The sequence below is a fragment of the Carassius gibelio genome, chromosome A1 (assembly GCF_023724105.1).
Source record: "Carassius gibelio isolate Cgi1373 ecotype wild population from Czech Republic chromosome A1, carGib1.2-hapl.c, whole genome shotgun sequence".
In the NCBI taxonomy this organism is placed as follows: Eukaryota; Metazoa; Chordata; class Actinopteri; order Cypriniformes; family Cyprinidae; genus Carassius; species Carassius gibelio.
This window is the reverse complement of record NC_068371.1, coordinates 20578683-20601898: the sequence shown is the minus strand read 5'-3', so window position 1 is coordinate 20601898 and position 23216 is coordinate 20578683. Positions and strand designations below refer to the sequence as shown.

General features: G+C 37.3%; 1 protein-coding gene across 4 annotated transcripts in view; it reads left to right on the top strand.

Moving 5' to 3' along the window:
* Positions 1-23216, top strand: part of LOC128015363 (neuronal membrane glycoprotein M6-b) — a 69981-nt gene that overhangs the window by 20230 nt on the left and 26535 nt on the right. Inside the window, exon 1 of one of the 4 annotated variants that reach the window (XM_052599136.1) lies at positions 12139-12516. The exons of 2 other annotated variants lie outside the window; for them this stretch is intronic. In XM_052599136.1, coding sequence (XP_052455096.1) covers positions 12453-12516 — 64 coding nt within the window. In that variant the 5' untranslated portion in view covers positions 12139-12452. Of the gene's footprint in view, positions 1-12138; positions 12517-23216 lie in introns of those variants that run through there. One more of the 4 variants, XM_052599158.1, reaches the window with a different exon arrangement.

Sequence of the window (23216 nt, the reverse complement as noted above, 5' to 3'; positions counted from 1 at the left end):
ACTGATAGGTTTTTGTTTTATTTGGGCGAAAGAGAATTACATAGCATTTAATACTGCTAAAAACTTTTGAATAATGCAGTTTTTTTATATGAAGAAAACAGTAAAATTGTGAGATATTATTGAAATAGAAAAGTAATATTACAGTATGTAAATTGTAATGTTTTGATGCAAAGTGGAATGTTCAGCAGCTATTACTCTAGCCTTCACATGATCCTAAAGAAATAATTTTAATGTGCTGATTTGCTGCTCAAGAATTTGAAGAATGTCAATATAGCAATTTTTTTTGGAAAACATGATGGAATGCTATTAAAAGTTCAGGGTAAGATAAAAAAAAATGGATAAAGAAATGTATACTTTTATTTAGCAAGAACACATTAAATTGGACAAAAGTGACAACAAAGACATTTTATAATGTTACAAAAGATTTCTATTTCAAACAAATGCGGTTCCCTTTTAGTCAGTCACGCTTGACGTTACCTCAGTGACTGACAAATTGGGATCTCGATAGAGAGATGACTCACCTTCAAGTGTTAACAAAACAAGCCAATGAATGCTGGCGTGTGAGTTTTGCATCATGCACACCACTCCGCAGTGCGGTTATATATGGAGAGCGCTTTCATTCGCACATTCAGTTTTTTGCTTCAGACGGCCTGTTTGAAAAGAGTGTTGGTGTAACGGTGTGTCAGCGGAGGTTACCAGTGCTGCTGCTTGATTGGCATGCTGCAGCTTCCCATTCTCTGGTCACACTGCAGCACCTCCTGGGTGCTTCAACACTTTGGAGTTTCTCTAAAAGAGCATTACTAAAAGAGCCCTACGAGTGACGAGGTATCTGTTTTAAGATGGCCTTCCACTCATGTGTTTCTGGATGTGGTTCACTTCTCCTCGGGCCCCTCACTCCTCCAGCTCACCGTACCCTCTGGTGTACTGGGATGCGGATGCTGAGGCCTTGTACAGGGCGGGGCCCAGCACAATCTTTTGTTTCCTTTTTGTTTTGTTCCACTGCTGGCTCCAGCCAAAAGAGCAGTTCCTGTTTCTCTGGGTCTCAAGAGGGCCAGGATAGCAATGCACAAGGCACAGGCTCAACACTTCTGTCGCCCTCTAATTTCGCCAGTGGGCAGCAGTGCCCGGTTTGAGGACACTATGCCTTATCACGCACCCACTGCCCAACCGTGGAGCCAGGTAAGAGTTGCACCGCTCACTCAGACCCCACTCCAAGATGCTGTGCCTTCCGGGTCGGGTCCCTGTGCCTTACCTCGCTGCCCCACTGTGGGTACACCTATGGTTCCCCTAGTCCCAATTGTATGGTTCCTGGGGGCCTGGCTAGTGCTCCCCAGACCGTCTTGCTGGCTCACGTGAACCATCAGGCTTGGCTATGCAATTCAGTTTGCCCGACATCCACCCATGTTGGTGGATTACGATCAATCTTGGACCAGTGTGTTCTGAACCAGGCCCTTTACAAGCTCCCGTTCAGGATGTTAATACAGAAACGCATCTTTCAATGTATTCGCCCACAAGATTCACAGCGATCGACCTAAAGGATGCTTACTTTCATGTCTCAATTCTCCCCTGACACAAGCCATTTCTTCGCTTCGCATTTGAGGGGCTAGCTTATCAGTACAAGGTCATCCCCTTCGGGCTGGCCCTGTCGCCTGGTGTCTTCACCAAGGTCGCGGAGGCAGCCCTCGTCCCATTGAGGGAAGGGGGCATTCGTGTTTTCAACTACGCGACTCATATTGGCTCAGTCCCGAGCTCAGTTATGTGAACACAGGGACGTAGTACTCAGCCACCTCAGCTGGTTGGTGCTTCAGGTCAACTGGGAAAATAGCAAACTCTCCCCTGTGCAGAGACAAAGTTTGGTTATGGGTTTGGACTCGGTCAGCCTGACAGCGCGTCTCTCGATAGAGTGCACTTAGTCGATCCTGAACTGCCCAGAGTCATTTTGGGGCAGGAGGGTGGTTCCACTGTTTCAGAGGCTCCTGGGGCATATGGCATCTGCTGAGATGGGCATGGCAACGCTGCACCCACCGGGTCTTAGTTACCCCATCCTGCCACCAGACCTTAATTTTCTATGGCTTTTCTATGAACTTGCAAGCGCTGCCCCGGGAGGAGGCAGACCCAGCCATTGCTCTGCTCCGTCCTGTCTGTGTTTTATGCATTTACATGGACCGCACACAGAGCTTCAGGACCTCAGACCAGCTCTTTGTCTGCTTCGTAGGCCAGCAGAAGGGAAAGGCTGTCTCCAAACAAAGACTTGTCCACTGGATAGTGGAGGCTATAGTCTTAGCATATCAGGCAGTACGTTTACCTATACTTCCTGGGCGTTGGCACAGGGTGCCTCGATAGCAGACATCTGTAGAGCTGCCAGCTAGGTGACACCTAACACGTTTGCGAGATTCTGTAATCTCTGTGTAGAGCCTGTGTCCTCTCATTTACTAGCCTCAGGTGGTCAGTAGCACCGGACTCACTCAGTGTCGGGTCACGCTTGCTGCGCCATTCCCCTTTGCGGACTGAATACATGTGTCTAAGAGCTTCTCAGTTCAGTTTCCCTATTGGTGAATGCTGTTGAATTGAGCATATCGATCACAAGTGCAGTATGGAGTACCTCAAGGCTCAGTACTAGGGGCCGCTACTCTTCATGCTTTATATGTTGCCCTTGGGAGATATCATCAGGAAACATGGTGTTAGCTTTCACTGTTATGCTGATGATACTCAGCTATATATTTCTTCGCGGCCCGGTGAAACACACCAATTTGAAAAACTAATGGAATGCATAGTCGATAATTTCATACTGCTAAATTCTGAAAAAAACTTCGTCATCAGTTAGGAACCTAGGTGTGCTATTTGATCGCAATCTTTCCTTAGAAAGCCATGTTTCTATCATTTTTAAAAATGCATTTTTCCATCTCAAAAATATATCTAAATTACGGCCTATGCTCTCAATGAAAAATGCAGGAATGTTAATCCATGCATTTATGACCTCAAGGTTAGATTATTGTAATGTTTTATTGGGTGGATGTTCTGCACGCTTAGTAAACAAACTAAAGCTAGTCCAAAATGCAGCAGCAAGAGTTCTTACTAGAACCAGGAAGTATGACCATATTAGCCCGGTTCGTCAACACTTTACTGGCTCCCTATCAAACATGGTATAGATTTATAGAAAATATTGCTTATTACTTATAAAGCCCTGAATGGTTTAGCATCTTAGTATTTGAATGAGATCCTTTTACATTATAATCCTCTACGTCCGATATGTTCTCAAAACTCAGGGCATTTGATAATACCTAGAATATCAAAATCAACTGCGGGCGGCAGATCCTTTTCCTATTTGGCGCCTAAACTCTGTAATCTACCTAACACTTGCAGTTTAAATCTAGATTAAAAACCCATCTCTTTAACCTGGCTTACACATAACATACTAATATGCTTTTAATATCCAAATCCGTTAAGGATTTTTAGGCTGCATTAATTAGGTAAACCGGAACCAGGAACACTTCCCATACCACCCAATGTACTTGCTACATCATTAGAAGAATGGCATCTACGCTAATATTATTCTGTTTCTCTCTTATTCCAAGGTCACCGTAGCCACCAGATCCAGTCTGTATCCAGATCAGAGGGTCACTGCAGTCACCCGGATCCAGTACGTATCCAGACCAGATGGTTGATCAGCACCTAGAAAGGACCTCTACATCCCTGAAAGACAGCGGAGACCAGGACAACTAGAGCCCCAGATATAGATCCCCTGTAAAGACCTTGTCTCAGATGACCACCAGAACAAGACCACAGGAAACAGACGATTCTTCTGCACAATCTTACTTTGCTGCAGCCTAAATTGAAATACTAGTTTCGTCTGGTCAGAGGATAACTGGCCCCCCAACTGAGCCTGGTTTCTCCCAAGGTTTTTTTCTCCATTCTGTCACCGATGGAGTTTCGGTTCCTTGCCACTGTCATCTCTGGCTTGCTTAGTTGGGGACACTTCATCTACAGCGATATCGTTGACTTGATTGCAAATAAATGCACAGACACTATTTAAACTGAACAGAGATGACATCACTGAATTCAATGATGAACTGCCTTTAACTGTCATTTTGCATATTGACAAACTGTTTTCCTAATGAATGTTGTTCAGTTGCTTTGACGCAATGTATTTTGTTTAAAGCACTATATAAATAAAGGTGACTTGACCTGACTTGACTTCCCTCATGGTAAGCCCATGTCTTTCCCTGGCATAATCCTTCTGCCATCCCTGCTGTGCATTGACCTCACCCCAGGTGGGCTGAATCTGCCGCAGGGACTTCCATGTGTAGTACTGCCGTATGGCCAGTCCATATGTGTAATTTCCACATTACCTCCACTGCATGAAAAAATGCGTTTCCGTACTGTTCACGTCAGCGTATAAACCCGTAAATGGAACGTTTCCGGCAGTTTCGATCTATGTGCTCTGGCTTTTCTGATATCTGGACACTGTCAGAAACTGGCTGTTTTGTGTGCAGCAATTTTCCAGTCCGCTCACTAACGAGATAAACTCCCAGACACGGATGGAAATGTTTACTCACTCACCGGTAAATCCACATAAATCCCTGTGCATGACAATAGTCTCCGCAAAATCCAGGCAGTTAAATCTCCGTAAACGGACACTCGTGTTTCAGTTAACGTCTATAAATCACTGTACACATAATATGTTATAAATGCTATGGGCCTTCTATACAGAAATGCGTCATATGCACTAATAAAAACTGTCGACAAAGCGTCAACAATTTTTTTTAATTATTTTTCAGCTAATGCAAGAATGCAAACATTTAACAGGACAATAAACAGTATTAAACAAACTTATCAGGACTGCAACATCATTTAGATTGAGAGAAATATTTTAAATAATTTGCTAACACAGACACTTTGAGTAAATCATTAAACTGATTAAAAAGTAATATATTTTTAAAAAGAAACACTAAAAATAAATATACTAACCAAAAGACAAACACAATAATGGATACACTTGCAATGGACACTGCAAAGTCAGTACAAGGATTACTGCTCTCTCAATCAGACACACACATATTATACAACTCTAATGGCACCATCAGGACCATGCCATGCTTTTTCATTTAATTCTGCTTTTCAGAAGCTACAGAAGATACTGTTATGCTCATAAGTTTACATACCCCTAGCACAGAGATGCGCAAACTCTATCGGCCCTCCAGTTATGATAATAATTATGATATTAACCAATTGTAATAAAAAAAAAACATGATTATTGTACTCACCATGGTACACTAACCATAGTTTACCATGGAAGCCTATTTGTAGTAAAACTGCCGTTAGTATTCAAACTAAATAAATAAATTAAACAATTAAAACTTTAAAAATATATATTTTTCTTCATTATTATTTTACTTTCTTTTATGTAAAGCACTTTGAATTACCATTGTGTATGAAATGTGCTATATAAATAAACTTGCCTTGCCTTTCCAACACCTTAAGTTTCACTGAAATTTCCCATGTCAGCTTCATCCCATGAAATCCCTCTTTTCATGCAGTGCTCCTATACAGTATGCAGGATGTGGCTTCAGGAGCGTTCACCTACTTGGGTACGCTTTCCCAGTGTTATCCAATATACCACTGGTGGATTCCTTTGCCTAAGCCCTGTCCTATCTCCTACCTGTCCCAACTGGTGTGGGGGGACCTGCTGGCTTTTGCAGGGCACTGGAGGGGGGCAGCAATAGTGGTGTTTTCCATACGGATCCCAATTCGTCAGTCACCAACGTAACGTCGAACATGACTGACTGAAACATCTAGGATACATATGTAACCCTTGTTCCCTGAAGAAGGGTAACAGAGATATTACGTTCTGTCTCCACAATTGCTGTACCCCCGCTGTATGGCCGAGGCTGCAAAAATTTGCACACCAACATTCATTGGCTTGTTTTTTAAACACTTGAAGGTGATTCATCTCTCTAGCAAGATCCCAATTTGTCAGTCACTGACATAACGTCTCTGTTCCCTCCTTCACTGAATAAGGGTTACATTCGTAACTGAGACGTTCAGTAGAACTTTTTAATTATCAAATAATTATGATACTAATCGATAATTCTGAGCTCATTGTGGATGATACAGATAACCAATATTTAGCTTGACTATCCATTTTAAAATGGAGCTGCAATCCAACAAATGTAAAACTACTCACTAGAACAAGTGTGACTGTGTAATGTTATGATCATTTAATGAGAAATAAATGGTAATAAACCAAATGTTATATATATAGAATATGTAGATACCAAATGCAATACCCGAGTGTTGATTCATAGCAGTCTAAAACCTCTCCTAACATTCCTACTTTTGTCTCTTAGCAGTGCTAACATGTTGCTATAGAGACACATGTCATGAGTTCTTTGGCGTTAAACAGGAGTACTCTTTGTAAATGCACCACAGGACTAAAGTACTTACTTAAACTGGCCAAGTCTGTTGCATAAAAATCTGGGGTTAGTTAGCTGCAGAAAATGTAAACTCAACCTACAGGAGCACGTGAGCCTTATTATTTCATAGTAAATGGAGTATTTATTTTTGTTACACGTTTGTTTCATTTAAGAAACATCTTAAAAGATGGCTGAATAATAATCAAAAATGTAATCATTAAGTATCCAGGTAAAATTTGATAGGTAGTTTTATTTATATATTTATAATAAGCACTTTGGGATGTCTTTGTACAGGCATTTTTGCATTTTAAATTAATATTACAATAAGTACAATAAGGTATAGGAACTTTTATTGTTTATTTAGCTATATATGTATATTTGTTGATATGTATATTGTCTGTTTGTTTTTTGGTTTGTATTTGTTTATGTCTGGGACTACGGATGGAAATTAGCATTGTGCTAAATCCGGCGTATTTACGTTCAACTTTGATTGTACGTTCATGAATATGCACTGTCCCATTTAAATAAATAAATTGAAATTGAAAACTTCTCAACCCCACTATTGGTTAAGTCAGTGTTGCTAAGTAAGGCTGCTCAATGGTGTAACAGTCAAATAGAACACATTTAGAATCACATGTTTTGGAGGAAACCTAGCTGTGGATTACTTAAGCCCCTTTCACAATGCACATCGGACCCGCAATATTTCTGGAAAATTGCGGGTAGCCTTCTGTGTGAAAGCAACCACATCCCGGGATTGATTACCGCATTGAACCCGGGTCGGGGACTTAGTAACATTGCGGGTTTCGACCCGGGACGAGCGCTGTGTGAACAAAAGCCAGATCTAATTCCGTGTCGAAGTGATGACGCGCGTTATAGCGTGACTCTTTTACCGGCTGTTTTGAAGGAAGATTAACGTTCGCGACAAAAACATATGTGCAAACTGTAATGAAGCAGAGATCAGTTAGTTCCTCACTTTCCGCGCTGACGCAGAGATCAGAACACTTTACCCCTGTATTTGCCGGAATGGCAGTGTGAAAGGGGTTTTGCAGTTGTTCTGCAATAAGATGGAACAGGAGACAGTATTTTAACATTAAATGACAAATGACACACTTCACCTTTAACTTGACGCTTCACACTTTACCATTCATCTCTCTCTTCCTCACAAAAATACTCAAAATTTTATCTCACAAGTCAGTCCATCTGTTTGTTTTACTTTGCATATCTTTAATCTTTGACATCTGAGGCATCTTTCTGGTCTCACTGAAGACCTCCCTATTAAGTGGAACAATACTAGACCCACTTCTGTCAACTTTAATTCCTTTTTTTTTTTTTTTTACAAGATTTCAAAAGGAAACCTTTTAGTGTGCTGTAACCCATATTTCCACGTTAACTCTGTAGTCAGGGCACATAAACGAACAGTAATGGGCTCATTACTGGAGGGATGTATCCACTGGGTTGTTCTGTCTCAAGTTAACTAGACTAGACCAACCATATGTCTGGATTTCCAAATTTGACATAGTTGGATAATGTAACTATATGTGAAGAGGTAAAATAAAATATAGGCTCGTTCACACCAAGGACAATAACTATAGCAATAACTATAAAGTTTTAAGAATTTATTTAATTATATAACGATAGTGGCATCAATACCATAACAAAAATGACAGAGGAATGATATTATTGGAATCATTTTCAGATTGCTTTTTTATTATTTTTATTATTTGTTTTTAGCTGATAAACCATAAAAACATTGACAGCCAATCAGAATTCATCCCGCTATAAAAAAGCTTGAGCATATAAAGCAGCAGAAGACATATTAAACAGAAAAATAAACAATGTTATTGTGTGTTGGTGTGAATGCTATACATTTATCATTATAGTTCATTCATATTTATTTTTTATTTGCACTGTATACAAGATTGTGTCAAAGCAGCTTTACTGTACTAAACAGGAAAATAACTGAATCAATGAGACAATCAAATGAGACAAATTATATGTATAGAAGCTCCAATATTTAGTGTCATTGTGTAGCTCCAGTCAGTTCAATGTTGATTCAGTTATAGTTTTAGTTATCTTTGTAGTTGTTGTTCTTGATTTGAACAGGCCTTAATAAAACTATTTCTGTGTGTGGTATATTGGTTTTATTTGATTTAGCTGTGATCAGTTGGGAAAAAATAACAAGTTCAATAAGTAGAATTCTGACCTAGTTTTCAAATCTTCTACTCTGAGAATTTGAGAAGCTAACAAATGTTTTCACCCTCAGTGGGGCTATATTTTTAAAGGCAACTATACGCACCATCTTAAAGTATTTATTATGCATCTTGAAATCCCGTTACACATGGTCTTAGGATAAGGGTTAATAAAGACCTATTTACACTCAACAATCCAATGTTTTTTTTTTTTTTTTTTTTTTTTTGGAGTTCAGTCTGTCTCTTTTTTTATGAATTTGAAGAAGATTTGAAGATTGAGACATGAGTTCATTCCATATGAACCCATTGCATATTTTGTGCTATTTAGCTCAAGTGACATTGCATTTATTTTCCTCTTTCATCGGTGAGAGTTGACTAGGCCTTTTGAAGGTGCGTTTGTTGAACAGCTCCACCTATCATATTGGAGTAAATGATCATATGGGCTGGTAATGAAAACAAATTAACCAGATGTACTAACAAAATCTGAGATTTGGGTCGCATGTCTGGAGCCACTGCAGATATACAGCATGTGTATTTGCAATCAGTTTCGCTAATGTATTGAAAGCTGTTTTGCTAACCCAGATAAAACGCTAAAGTAACAGCATTAAAATTGGATGTGAAGCTAGAGATTGTTTTCTTAATTTCTTTTCTCATAAATAAATCAAACAGCGCATCTTGGAGTTATTTATGAAATTAGAGGCTTGAACTTGCTTTTGCATTCTGTACTTCCATCTGCAAGGTGCATTGGGGTTGTGAACTGTTCCAGCGCAAATCTGCTTTTAATATGCATAGACAATTTGTCTGCTATTTATTTAGACTTTTTAATCATTTCCCTTTGAATTTGGCCTTTACACAATGGACTGCTTATTTGAAAATACTTGAAAGACATCTCTCTTGTATGTAATAAATTTTATAATGGTAATAAAGTACATTTCTAAAAGGAAATACTGCTTTGTTCAACAAGAATAAAAACTCTTTACTCAGACCATGTGCTAAACACACACACACAAAAAAGACATTAATCATATTAATATTTGAATGTGTACCATATAATTTATTTTTATTTTAGTTGCTTTCTGCTGTTATGCTGTTAGTTTTGTCTCTTTTTTGTTTTCTTCTGTGGTCATTTAAACATTACATGAAATCATTAGAAACCCACAATTTTTTATTTACTTTTTTTCGAATGAAGAATCAAAATGTTATCTTTTCTTTTACCCAAAGGTTCTGCTGTTATGAATGATTAATTTGTTCTAAAACTCAGATTAGTACTAAACCATTTTCATAAAAGGATTTTTATTGGTTGACAGTTTGTAGGCTTAATGAAGTTCTGCAACATAAATTGCAGCCAATGTTATCCGTTATATTCTCTGTTGTCAGCTAAAGGCAATTTTTCTGAAATTCTCTGGAGACCTCAAATATAGCTATTGTCCCTGTTAATTAACAGCAAACAGAATAATTAAACTACACAGCGATGAGGGATTATGTAGTTATTTTGAGGGAGAGTGGGCTGTTGTTCTCTGAAAGAACATATGAGAACTAGATAAAACAAACTTCTCTTCTTGACCAAGAGCCTCAGTTTTACATTGACCTGTAAAAGAGAGTATCTCTAAAAAAAATCTTCAAGGTTTAAAAAGCTCCAAGGCTTTGCAGTAAAAACTTGGCAGGAATACAATTCCTATAAAAAAAAAAAGCATTCACCCCTTGGAAATGTGTGTGTTTTTTTCTAACACCAAACCACAACTGATTTTTTTTTTTCTTTTTTGACAGTGAGCTGCAAATGTGTTCTTTCATGTCAAAGTGAAAACAGATTTCTATTAAATTAACCACTCCCTTTTCCATGGCTTGTAACCTTGACACCATTGCCAATATCTTATGATTTTGTGTTTAATAAAATGGGTTCAGGACCAGTTATAGGCCAAAAATGTGTTGTGGTGACAACACGTGATATATAACAAATAATAAGCAGTTCTCTGATACAAATAATAATAGCTTTGTGTGTGTGCGTGTGCATTTTTTTATTTATTTTTTTGATATTGATAAGAAGATAAACTGTGCCAGGCACCATTTCTCATCTGCCAGACAAACACTTAATCTGTGACAGTGACCTACAAATTTTCAGATTATTGTTGTCAGAGCAACACAGTTCCATAGCCCCACCTCATGACAAGTTCCAGTGTGTCCCATTGGATCATGTGTTCTTTGGCTCCACCCCCCAATAGTCTAAAAAGTGACTTGATGACAAATAGCGCCAAAAACAAAGAAAGGGACACCTCTGTGATTTTTCATTTGGAGACTATCATTAGAACAAATTCATTTTGGGACACATATCTTTCAAATAAATGTGAATACATACAAAAATCTCCTTACACCTTTCTCAGTCCACTTTTGTATTTTTATGCACAGCATAAAGTGGTAACCAGCAAATTTTACTTTAAAGATATATTTCCATATCATATAACCCATATAATAACTGATAAACAGTATCAAGTAGTTTTGTTGTTAGAAATCAGTTAATTAGATTAAATATGAAATAGTATTTTTGACTATCATACAATTAAGTCTGCTTATTATATCACAAAAATGTATGATATAATTGAATATTATATTGTTGAAGCAACATAAATACATTAAACCAAAAAAAAAAAAAAAAACTAAATTTTATGAGTTAAATCAGGTAGCAGTATCTGTAGTGTAACAAATGCAAGTCAATCACTCTTTATAGTACATTGACCATGCATCCTCTTCTTTTTTTCTGGGTCTTGGTTTTGTTTTGCTGACGGTAATGATTGAAAAGTAGTTTGACCAATAGCACGGGCACTTCATCGAGCAACTGTGGTGTGCGAGAAGGTGGGATCTACAATTAGAAAACAAGACTCTAAATCTAAAACCCAGACATTTAGAGATCACACTAAGTGTACATTAATTTAGCTGTGCTACTAGTCATGTGATGTCCATGTTGTTAGTATTAATTGTGTCTGATTATACTGTACATTCATTAACCCTATACATTTTAGGATGGCATCTATTTCAGGATTAGGATTTAAAGTGGTACTCCTAATGAGTGTCTAACAGGGGGACTGTTGAAATATGACCTCATATTTACCCTCTGGGTTTTAAGGCTCCTTAAATGGTAATGATAGAGATGGTATTTAGTGTGCTCTCTTTCCTGGACAGTAGTACTACCAGTATACGTGCAAGTCTTTTGTTTAGCTGAATGCAGCAGAAGGTCATGTGCATAAGAATTAATATTGCTTAAGAGGATTCCAGACAGATGGCATTTCTTTGTTTGACCATGGTTTTATTTTTTAGAAAACCTTATGGGAACACATCTTTTAAATCTGGATGTATATAATAAAATAATAGTTGAATCGTCATTGTACCTATACTGGTCTCACTAGCACACATCACTTTTAGTTCATATCTGTGACCCCGTCCTAATAAGTAGTTTATTCTTTCTGTCCTTTCATCAGTTCGGGGAGGTAGGGGGACAGAGAGAGGGGGAGGACAGAGAGAGAGAGAGAGAGAGAGAGAGAGAGAGAGAGAGAGAGCATGTGTGACTGTTTACAGCTGGGACTATCTGTTTATGTCAACCTGACTGGCAGTGGAGTAGATGTTTTTCTTCGCCTCTCTCGGATTCTCTCTCCTCCGCGTATCTGCTTGTAGGTTGTAGTCTTTCTTTACGCGAGACCCTCTTTGGCCAAGCTCGTATCATTTATGAACCGATTATCTACGCCAAATCCGTTCTGACAAATCATCTAACGTTACATATCTGGGGTGGACTGTAAAATATACTCCTGTATTGGGAGCGAGAGAAACCAGGCATAACAGCATCCAACACACTCGTTTCCAAATGGATGGGATGAAACCAGAAACGACGGCTGAGGAGAATCAGGATGAAAGGGAAGAAAGCAAAGGTTTGTGGCCGTGTGTAATCTATTTGTATTTCGACACGGATGTTTTCTGCTCGTGCTAGATGTTTAGAGAGCGGCTTAACCTATTTGCGGAGGCTTTGGTTCATTTACGAATCAATCGAATATTTTATTGTTTGAGGTGATTGTGATCCTTCTCGTGTCATTCGCTTAACATTACACTATTCTTTCACGTCGTTTATTCGATTAAGGAATGCGCATTTGTTTTATGCTACCTTTGGAATGTTGGTGATGTCAAATCTCTCCTCTGCGTCTTTGGAGAATCGTTTCCATCGCTCGATGGCGATTTGAATAAGCGCTGATCCTGTTTCCTTAGTGATTTAATTTCCGCAATAAAACATTTTTTTTTTTTTTATTGATGTGTCAATAATAAATACTATAGTTACTATATACTAAAACACTATATTTAGTATTTTCAAAATTTTGATTTGTCTTGGTGTTGATGGTGACGAGATGGAGGTGTCGCATTGTATTGAAGGTGTTGTTTACATTGCTGTAGTGTTCGCTGCTAAAACTAATGGAAGAATTCATCAGGTTTCGATGAATGTGATGAATTTTTTGCTGTTCAGTGTCGCGCTATGTAAACATTGTTGACAAAATCACTGAATTATTTTTTCACGTTCGCAGAATATAAGTATTTGATACAGAAACCGAATACATGCTTTGACTGTGTAAACGTGCACTGTAGTGGAACCTACAGCACCTGAAGAACACCTGCCCTCAAAACGCTGTATGCAGGGCACTACAAAAAATCGCGCGCTTGTGTCTGTAAATACTTGTGATCTCTGAGTTCACTGATGATTCTGGTTCGGGATTATCTAAACAAGGGTTTTCGTAATAATAAAATCCATCATGACACAAGCAGTGCTCGAGGACTCCTCTTGACCCTCCCCGCCACAGACTTTTTTATTCATGCTTCTGGACTATTTGTGTATTGTTATGTTGACTGATTTATGGATTTGATAACTGCGCTATTGTGCAATAAAGGCCAAGTTCTCCACAAGTATCAAAGCAACGAGGAGAATGCTCCTTCACTCCACCCACTGGTGCATTTGCTTCATCATATACCTTGAATCACTGAGATGTAAACCCATCGTTTATATTCACTGCTCATAAAATTATGACTCTCATGGCATTAAAGCATATGCATATTCAATTTTATATGTCCATATTCTTTCCACTATGTTTTTATTTTCTGTTCCATATTAAATTTTGAACACTTGCCACCAGCATGACTAGATTTATACATTATGGAGAGAGAGACCTAATGGTACCATATGTGTCACAACTAAAATATGCAGAGATAAGCAATCTTTATGAAAATTGTATGTATTTTTCAGCCCTAGCTGACTTTAATGCCATAAAATGAGCTTGTTTAAACATTTTTAAACACAGAAATACTTAGCATTATAGTTGCACTGCAATAGTTCCTACATTTGCAGAAATTTCTGTAAAATAACATACTGTTACATATTTCAAAATTGCTGGATAATTTAGAATACGCAAATAGATTGTACCGGTGGTCCCAAGTACCCGGTCAGCCCGGTTCTTGACGCATACAGCGCTATGATTTCCGTGAAGCAGAAAACGCGGACAGAATCTCAAAATCCACTCATGAAAATGAAACTTCAAGGAATTTGTCAAAGTTAGCATAAATTAAAGGGTTAGTTCACCCAAAAATGAAAATTATGTCATTAATGATTTACCCTCATGTTGTTCCAAACCCGTAAGTCAGAACACAGTTTAAAGGTCACGATTTTCATGTTTTTTTGAAGCTTTGATTGTGTTTACAGTGTGCAATATAACGTGTTCATGTTTCACGTGTAAAAAAACAGTATTTTTCACACAATTCACAATGTGAAATATGTAACGAGTTCTGATTGTGCCAGCAGTTCCTGTATTGTGATTCGACAGCAGCTTAGTGCACGCTGCCCTCCTGGAAACACGATTGGGCTAGTTTTGGACTAGTTTTGAGAAGCAAGTGGGCAGGATTTTTTTTGAAAACCTGGCAATCCTGATCTGAACGCACGTGCTGGAGCTGTACTTCTAATCACAGGAGCACCTTCACGGACGAGATGCGCATGAAAATCGCATTCGATTTTTTGCACAGCTCAACCATCTAGTTAACAAAGCTAAACAGCGTTGCCCTTTGTGTAATAAGTTACAGAAACTGTTAAACGCACCAATTTAAATAATAAAATACACTTACCGGTTGTGGTCCATAAACAACTCCTTCTCCAGACAAAGAGGGAACTGCTCCATCTTTCAAGAATAATCTTTGTGCGAATCCAACATTAAACTGATTGAGATTGAGGAAGCTGTCCTCAGCAAAATGTGCTGCACACAGTTTTACATGTGGATTATAATTTTCGGGAACCAAGTTAAACATAAATTAACCATTGATCTCTAAGTACATCGTCCCTGAGAAGCCCAAACAAAGGCGATTGGAGATGAAAATAACAGCGTTTCGACAACATGGCGACAAACGCACTCTTCAAACGCAACTCTTCCTTCTTCTCCGTGCAACAAGACCACGCCCCCTTTTTTGTGTATTCCTGTAGGTGGAGGTTGATCAAAAAATGGGTTTAGTGACGTCATTATCGCAGAAAGTATGTAGTCCAAACGGGTCGTTCGATGTAGACAAATTCTGTTAAATAAAATATCTCACTTGGCATTGAACTTTAGAATTTCACAGATATTATTTATACTCTAACAAAAACATTATACACTAACTAAAGTTAGGATCACGAAGAACGGGACCTTTAAAATATTTTAGATTAAGTACGAGAACTTTCTGTCCCTCCATTGAAACTGTGTGTATGGTATAAAAGTCCAAAACTAATGTCCAAAAGGGTAATGCCCAAAAGGGTAATAAAAAACATCATCAAAGTAGTCCATGTGACATCAGAGGGTCAGTTAGAATTTGTTGAAGCATTGAAAATACATTTTGGTCCAAAAATAACAAAAACGACGACTTTATTCACCATTGTATTCTCTTCCGAGTCTGTTGTCAATCCGCGTTCACGATTCTGCAGTGAAGCTGCTAACATAAGTCACTGCAGTAGTGATGGGAAGTTGCACGACCAGGTTTGTTGGGAGAGTTCAATTCAATAAAACGGTTGAAGAAAACGGTTCACCGGTTCTTTTGCGCTTGACGTAATGACGTCACTGGCGACAGTGATGCGCGGGTTGATCCAAAATGAGCGGGTGCCTGCGGTCACCCGCGGTTGCCCGCGGTTACGAGTCATCCAAAAATATTTTTCATGATATTCGGGTCGCGGTCGGTCGGGTCGTTTGAAATATAGATGCCAATTAAACCTTTGTAACTAATATAGTACTAGACACAATTTTGAAATACATAGGCCTACACTTTATTGGCTGAATAACTGGCACAAAGATGACGCACGAGCTCAGTCTGCACGTAGAGATGAAAGCGGCACGAGAAAAGGTGAAGACCTGTTTTTGGTAAAACATGATTTTAAAGACTTCATTAAGTGTTGTTTTATAGAAAACTCTTTTTAACCCTCTGTAGTCGATTAACGCATGTATAACCACGAAAAGAACTTAAATTACACTTTCAGTTTTGATCGTACAGTTAAGAGTAATACATCAATCGAATCTGTAAAGGGTCTACTTTTTTTGAATACAGACATAATAACAACAGAACTTTGCCCACTTATAAAATAAAGATAACAAACAAAGTGTGCTGTCTGCGCTGATCGTAATGTACAAACACGTCATTAAAATGAACTGTAACTCCGTGAATACTCAAGGAAGAGACATGAGAGAGATATCTATAGAAAGCTTGACATGTCTGCTTTTAAACTAAGTGCTGTCAAAACAGAAATTATGTGATAAAATAATCCATATGAAAACAACGCGATGTCTAGTTTTTCACGTCTCCCTTCGTTATATTTACTGTGACCACGCCCCCGCACTGAACGCGCTATTCAGATTCAAACTGAAGCGCGCGGCTTGAATACGCCAATAACAGAATAAAAAACAGCGAGACTGTTCAAGTTTTTTTATTTTACTGTTTGCTTCATAATGACACAATGAACCCCGAAAAGATGTGATGTGGTTGAGGATTTGAGAAAAGGATTTCCTCAGAAAAAAAGGATGAAGTGCTTTATTCAACAGAGATCATAAACATGAGTAAGTCTCTTTTTATTTATGTATATACTTGTAGTACTAGTTTTCACATAACCTGTAAACATTTTACTAGTTAGACTTTTTCCAAAATATAATTCCTGACTAAATGTATAATCAAGTGAAACATTATGAAGTTTCAGTAACAATATACAATACTATACCATTAAAAAGCTTGATGTAAATAATATAAATGTAACAAATAAATGTGACTGTAACAAATTTAATAATGCTGTTCTTTCAATTTATCCCCCCAATAAACCTGAAAAAATATTCTCAGCTCTTTTCAACATTAATAATAATAATAATAATAATAATAATAATAATAATAATGATAATGATGATAATAAAAATTATAATAATAATTTTTTTGTAGAAAATCAGATGGTTAAGATAAAGATGAACGTTTTCTATGAATTCTATCTTAATTTTGATCAATGTTTTATCAATCAATTGCCCGTATTTTATAAATAAGAAGCAAATATATAACAGACAATGTAATGAGGCGCCGGCAGGATCACTTGCATGTGACCTGGAGGGCGCCGAAACTCAGCGTGTGCCTCACAGATTTGAGAAATATAAGGCTATCTATTACAGAAAGCTTGAAATGTCTACTTTTAAACGAAAATATTAAAACCAAAATAAATAGGCTACTCTCTGATTATGTAGGCTAATCCATAATGTGCATTTCTCTCTGGCGTTGTTAACTTAATCTTTGCAGCGACACAGAAAACACCAGTTTATTATTACTAAACAATTAAATGTCTCCTTGCATATTTTGGAACCAGCAGGCCATTCTGGGTTGAGCAAGACCCCACGGAATGAGCGAACGGAGCAAATTAGAACAAATTATGAGCTTATTTACGATTTTTTTTAATAATTTTTGACAAAATTAGAATATATTAAGGATTTTGTTTTTGTTTTTTTTAGTTTTCCTAAAAAATGGCCCAATGACGATTAGCATAGCCTACATATAAAAAATTGCGGGTCAGGAAGCGGGTCGGGTACAATATTTTCTTTTTCCTTTTTTCGCGGTCCGAGTTGCGGGCGGGTTAGTTGAAATTGTCCCTTCATTCAAGCCTTCGGTTTACCCACACTCATGACATTAGCACAGAATCGGTTCAGAATCAATCACCAAAAAAAAAACTGTTCGGTTCAGATGTTTTGTGTGTTGGTCTGCTTCACGCTGAATCACGCATGCGCAGTATCATTAGCTCCTCGGTTCTCGAATCGGACGCGTCCGACAGAAACAGTTCTTGGTTCAGTGTACTGGCTATAGAGGGAGTGTCAGCCACGTTAAAAAAGTTAACAGCTTGTGTAATTTGTGGATTAATGCTTATTGGAGGTGTGAACTGTTTCAAATGATTCAGTTCGATTTGGTGAACTGGTTCAACCTGTTCACTAAGAAGAACCGGTTAAATCGAAAGATTCGTTCGCGAACTGGACTTCACTACACTGCATTGTTGTGAACGCACTCACAACAGACCCGGAAGAGAAGACAATGTTGAATAAAGTTGTAGTTTTTGTTACCAAAATGTATTTTCGATGCTTCAACAAATTCTAACTGAAATTCTCTCTCTGATGTCACATGGACTACTTTGATGATGTTTTTATTAACTTTCTGGACATGGACAGTATACCGTACACACAGCAAAAGTTGGTTGAAATTTGAATCCTGCATGTTCTGCGCATCTCTGTGTGAATGAATGAATGGCAGAGATGTGCAGGTTTGTTTACTACATAGACTGAAGTGCGTTTTAATTTCAGCATTTGCCGTTTCAGTGAGGATATAAATACATAGACAATATCACCAGAACTGAGTCACTTCACAACCATTTTACTGTTTCATTTGAGTAAAACCAGTGTCAATTTAAAGGTATTCACGGTAACCCATCAAAATAAAAGTTCATTTTTACATTAAGGCATTGTGCTAGAAATATTACTATCATTTAGTTGAATTTATTTGATACTGCTACTACTGTTGAAAAAATTAATACAACTTTATTTTTTAAAGAAATAAATCACACAATATTTCTTCCATGTTTTAATTTTAATAGCAAATCCTCTTTATTTACCAAAAAATAAAATGTTTAAATTTCATGAATTAAAAGACAAATTAAATGTGGGTAAAACTTCGGACCCACTTTATGTTAAGTGGCCTTAACTACTATGTACTTACATTTTAATTAATAATTTAGTACAATGTACTTATTGTGTACATACATGTTTTAACATTTTACTTATATTTTAAAAAACCCTACATGTAATTACATCTGTATTTAATTTATGTAATTACATTTATAATTACACTGTTGACCCATACTTTACACCTTAACCCACCCTTAAAGGAACACTCCGACTTTTTGGGACTTTAGCTTATTCACAGTATCCCCCAGAGTTAGATAAGTCCATACATACCTTTTTCATTTCTGTGCGTTCTGTAAGTGTTATTTGAGGCACCCACCGCTAGCCTAGCTTAGCACAAAGACTGGATGTAAATGGATACTGTTAGCATAGTAATCCCAATAAGTGACAAAATAATGCAAACATATTCCTATTTACATGTTGTGATCTGTATAGTCACAGCGTGTAAAAATAACAAGGCTATATGAGACAGAGACCATTTTTAATCGTATAAATACTGGGAAGTATATTCTCACTAGGCGTAGGAGCACAGCTAATGTTACTTGGGCGGAGTGGCTGCTTGGGCGGAGTGATTAGCGCAGCACACGAGACGCGCTGTGGTGATGAGCAGAGTGTTACATTTATATGTGATATTACATTTATAGTGTACAATCATGAGTGTTAGCTGTATTGTAAAGAGCTGCGACAATAAACAGGGGAGACCAGGTAATACTATGATGTTTCATAGAATTCCAACCCAAAACGCTTGCTCTGGAAATAGATCCAAACACACCTATAACACCATCACAAAGTATTTCGTTTGCTCTGAACATTTTACTGTGGACGACTATTTTGAAAAAATGCAAGTTGCCACACGGACCATGAAACGTGTGCTAAAGGAGACAGCCATCCCATCAATAATAAAGACAGGACAAATTGGATCACCTGTTGCTGCGGTAAGTGTTCCGTTATGTTTTGAGATGACTAACATTAGCCAAACTGTAACAGTGCCATGCTAATGTAATATAACCTTAGTAGTGACACTATTACGTGAATAGGGGCTCCGTGCATCCCCTTTATTGTTATTATTGTGTTGTCATGAACACATTGCTCGTGATCATTATAACAAAATCACTTACTTGGTGGACAGCTGACCATTAGGTTCACTCGGCATGGGGCGTTTCTTCCAGTTGATCTTGTCACAATGGGGGAAAAAAGCGACAACTGCCGGGTGTATTAGGGCATAGAAATCTTCCGTGGTAGTAACGCAAATATTTTGATTGTCATCAAGCCTTGACGTTGATGGCAATACCCGGTCCCATTCATTACAACAAAGGCACTCAGTTCTGTCGGCATAGGTTGGCATGTTCCACACTTACACAGCACCAGTCTGTGTTCGTTCTGATTCTCCCTTCGACATCTTGTCTTACAGCTTCCAAAGTTTGTAACTCCTCGTCTGTGTATTCTGGCTCAAAACTATATGGTTCTGGATCTTGGTTTGATACACAGTAAAATTCCTCTGAGTCTGACAATTCCTCAAAGTCAGCCATGACCACGAGTCACGTCTAGCTAGTCACTTGTTTTGTTTACGGAACCATCAACAGCGCGTCTCGTGTGCTGCGCAAATCACTCCGCCCAAGTAGCCACTCCGCCCAAGTAACATTAGCTGTGCTCCTACGCCTAGTGAGAATATAGTTCCCAGTATTTATACGATTAAAAATGGCCTCTGTCTCATATAGCCTTGTTATTTGTACACGCTGTGACTATACAGATCACAACATGTAAATAGGAAAATGTTTGCATTATTTTGTCACTTATTGGTATTACTATGCTAACAGTATCCATTTACATCCAGTCTTTGTGCTAAGCTAGGCTAGCAGTGGGTGCCTCAAATAACACTTACAGAACGCACAGAAATGAAAAAGGTATGTATGGACCTATCTAACTACTGTGATATAACTACTGGGATACTGTGAATAAGCTAAAGTCCCAAAAAGTCGGAGTGTTCCTTTAAACTTACCCATACCTCCAACCCTCTCCCTAACCTTACCCCTATCCCACCTCAATAGCAGCAAAAGTGTTTTACAATACAATATGAACACAATAAGTACACTGTACTTATTTTTTATGTAAGTACATAGTAGTTAAGGCCACCTAATATAAAGTGGGACCGAAACTTCTTTACTGTTTTTCATAATTATATTACTTGTAGAAAAACTTTAAACACAATTGTGAATGAGTATAAAGAATGGCATTGGTTTTATTTTTAGTGATAATGTTTTTGTTTTTGTTTTTTGTAATTAACAAATTTTTGTGTTTTGCTTTGGTACCGAAATTGGTACAGAGAACCGTGGATTTTCACTGGTATCGGTACCGAATACTGAAATTTTGGTACCGTGACAACACTAGACCAGATAAACAAGTGATTTTTTTAAAGTAATTTGCCAAAACCATACTAACTCTTCTTATACACTGGGATGTGTAATAATTGTAAAAATAAGTCAGTAGTTCTTTTGAGTGCAAATGGAGGTGAATGAACAAATACAAAAATATTTTTGCACAAATGTAACAAATATGTGTGCCATGTAGTATGTAATTAAAGGTCATTAACTGTAATCTGAACACAGGAATCTACAATTCTTTTTTTAATGCTAAAAATTTTCTGTAATCACATTACAGTAACTATTTATTAACTATTTATGAAAACCTATTTTCATAAGTAAATTCAAATGAAAAGCTAAATTTTCACAATTCTACTTAATAATATCTCAGTTTTTGGTTATTGTTCATTTACTGATCAGATCGTTGTTGTTGTTTGTTTTTAACGTCTCTCTTGTTCACTGTAAAAGAGTGGCAACCAGCAATTGGTACCTTAAAGAGCTATTTCTGATTCTGATTATTGATATAAATAAATATATTAAGATTAATTCAGTGATGTTAAGTAATAGGTTTTGACTTTAATAAATCAGTTAATGTAGATGTTACCATTTTAAGGTTACCATTTTTTATTCTATACACTGGGCTTTTCATTACCCTTTATCAGTTTAAGAGTTTCAGAGTACTATATAAGGTTATATTTACCCACTATTTGGTTTTAAACAGGAGTGACAGCTGCATTCTATAACAGAAATGATCTGATTTTCATTTTTCAGGTTTCTCTTTCTCATGTTATGAAAAAAAACAATTTTGACCTAAGCTGAACAGCAAACTAAGCTGCTCTGCGAATGCTGGTAACCTGCAATGTTTATTGCTCACTGTATGCTTGCTATGTCAAAAATGGGATTATTGATAGAGAATTCACTTTCAAATGTTGTGAGATGCACTGCAAATGTTGGTAACCTGCAATTATTACTTGGTGGTATAAAATAATTTATTTAGGTTGATTGAGCGCTATTAAATAGTAAATAGTATGAAATATTCCAAAGTCTCAGCTTTCAAAATCTGTAGTTTTATAGTGAAATACAAACAATATGTATATTATAATGTGTGTTTTTAACGCTCTTTAATGTGGTGTGACAGATCCCTGTATTTGTTTCAGTTAAACGGCATGTGAGTCTTTCCGATTACAATAATGAGACATTATTTTCATTATAAATTAAGCTATACTGTTTTTTCGTGCCTTCTGATGTTCCTTCACTTTTATATCCTGCTATAAACTTGAAATAAAGAAGAAAAACACATCATTTGTATTTTTTGTTTAAGCTTTTTTGAAAGCTGAACTGTGTTTTTTATAGCAACATAGCACAAAATTATTGCGATTACTGGGTGGCTGGCGCACCACAAATAATGAATGGAAGACGTTAAATATTATGTCCATTAATTTACTGTATTATGCCATGAATAAAACAGCTTGTGAATACTCACTTACATGTTATAGCCTACAGGGTACCTCCGAAAATAAAACAATATAAGTTATGTTAAGGAGTTGGAGCCCACTTCAACTTTTAGAATGTTTTATTAATTAAACAGCCTACATGTGAGGAATAAAAGTTTGGACACCACAGACGTTTTTGCAGAGTAGGTGGTGGAAAACAGTATAATTTAATGAATTAGTTCCCATAAATACAATGATCTGATCATTAAAGAGCTTGAAAAACACATTATTGTAAGACACATAATTTGTGTTTCGCTATAAAACTGATTTTGAAAGCTGAGACTTATATTAAAAGTAGGCCTACCAAGAGCACAAAGCTTATTGCTATTGGGTGGCTGGCACACTACAAATAACGAATGCAATGGAAGACATTAAATATTATGGTGCTTTCCAGGCAGGGTTTTGAGCCCATAAGTCACAACTCACAACTTTTTAGCGTTTCAGGCAATCACACCAAACTGCCTGAACGCAAATAATTGTGGTACCTAGATTTAAACAAACCAGCATGGCGGACCATACAGGGCTTATGCTCATTTAC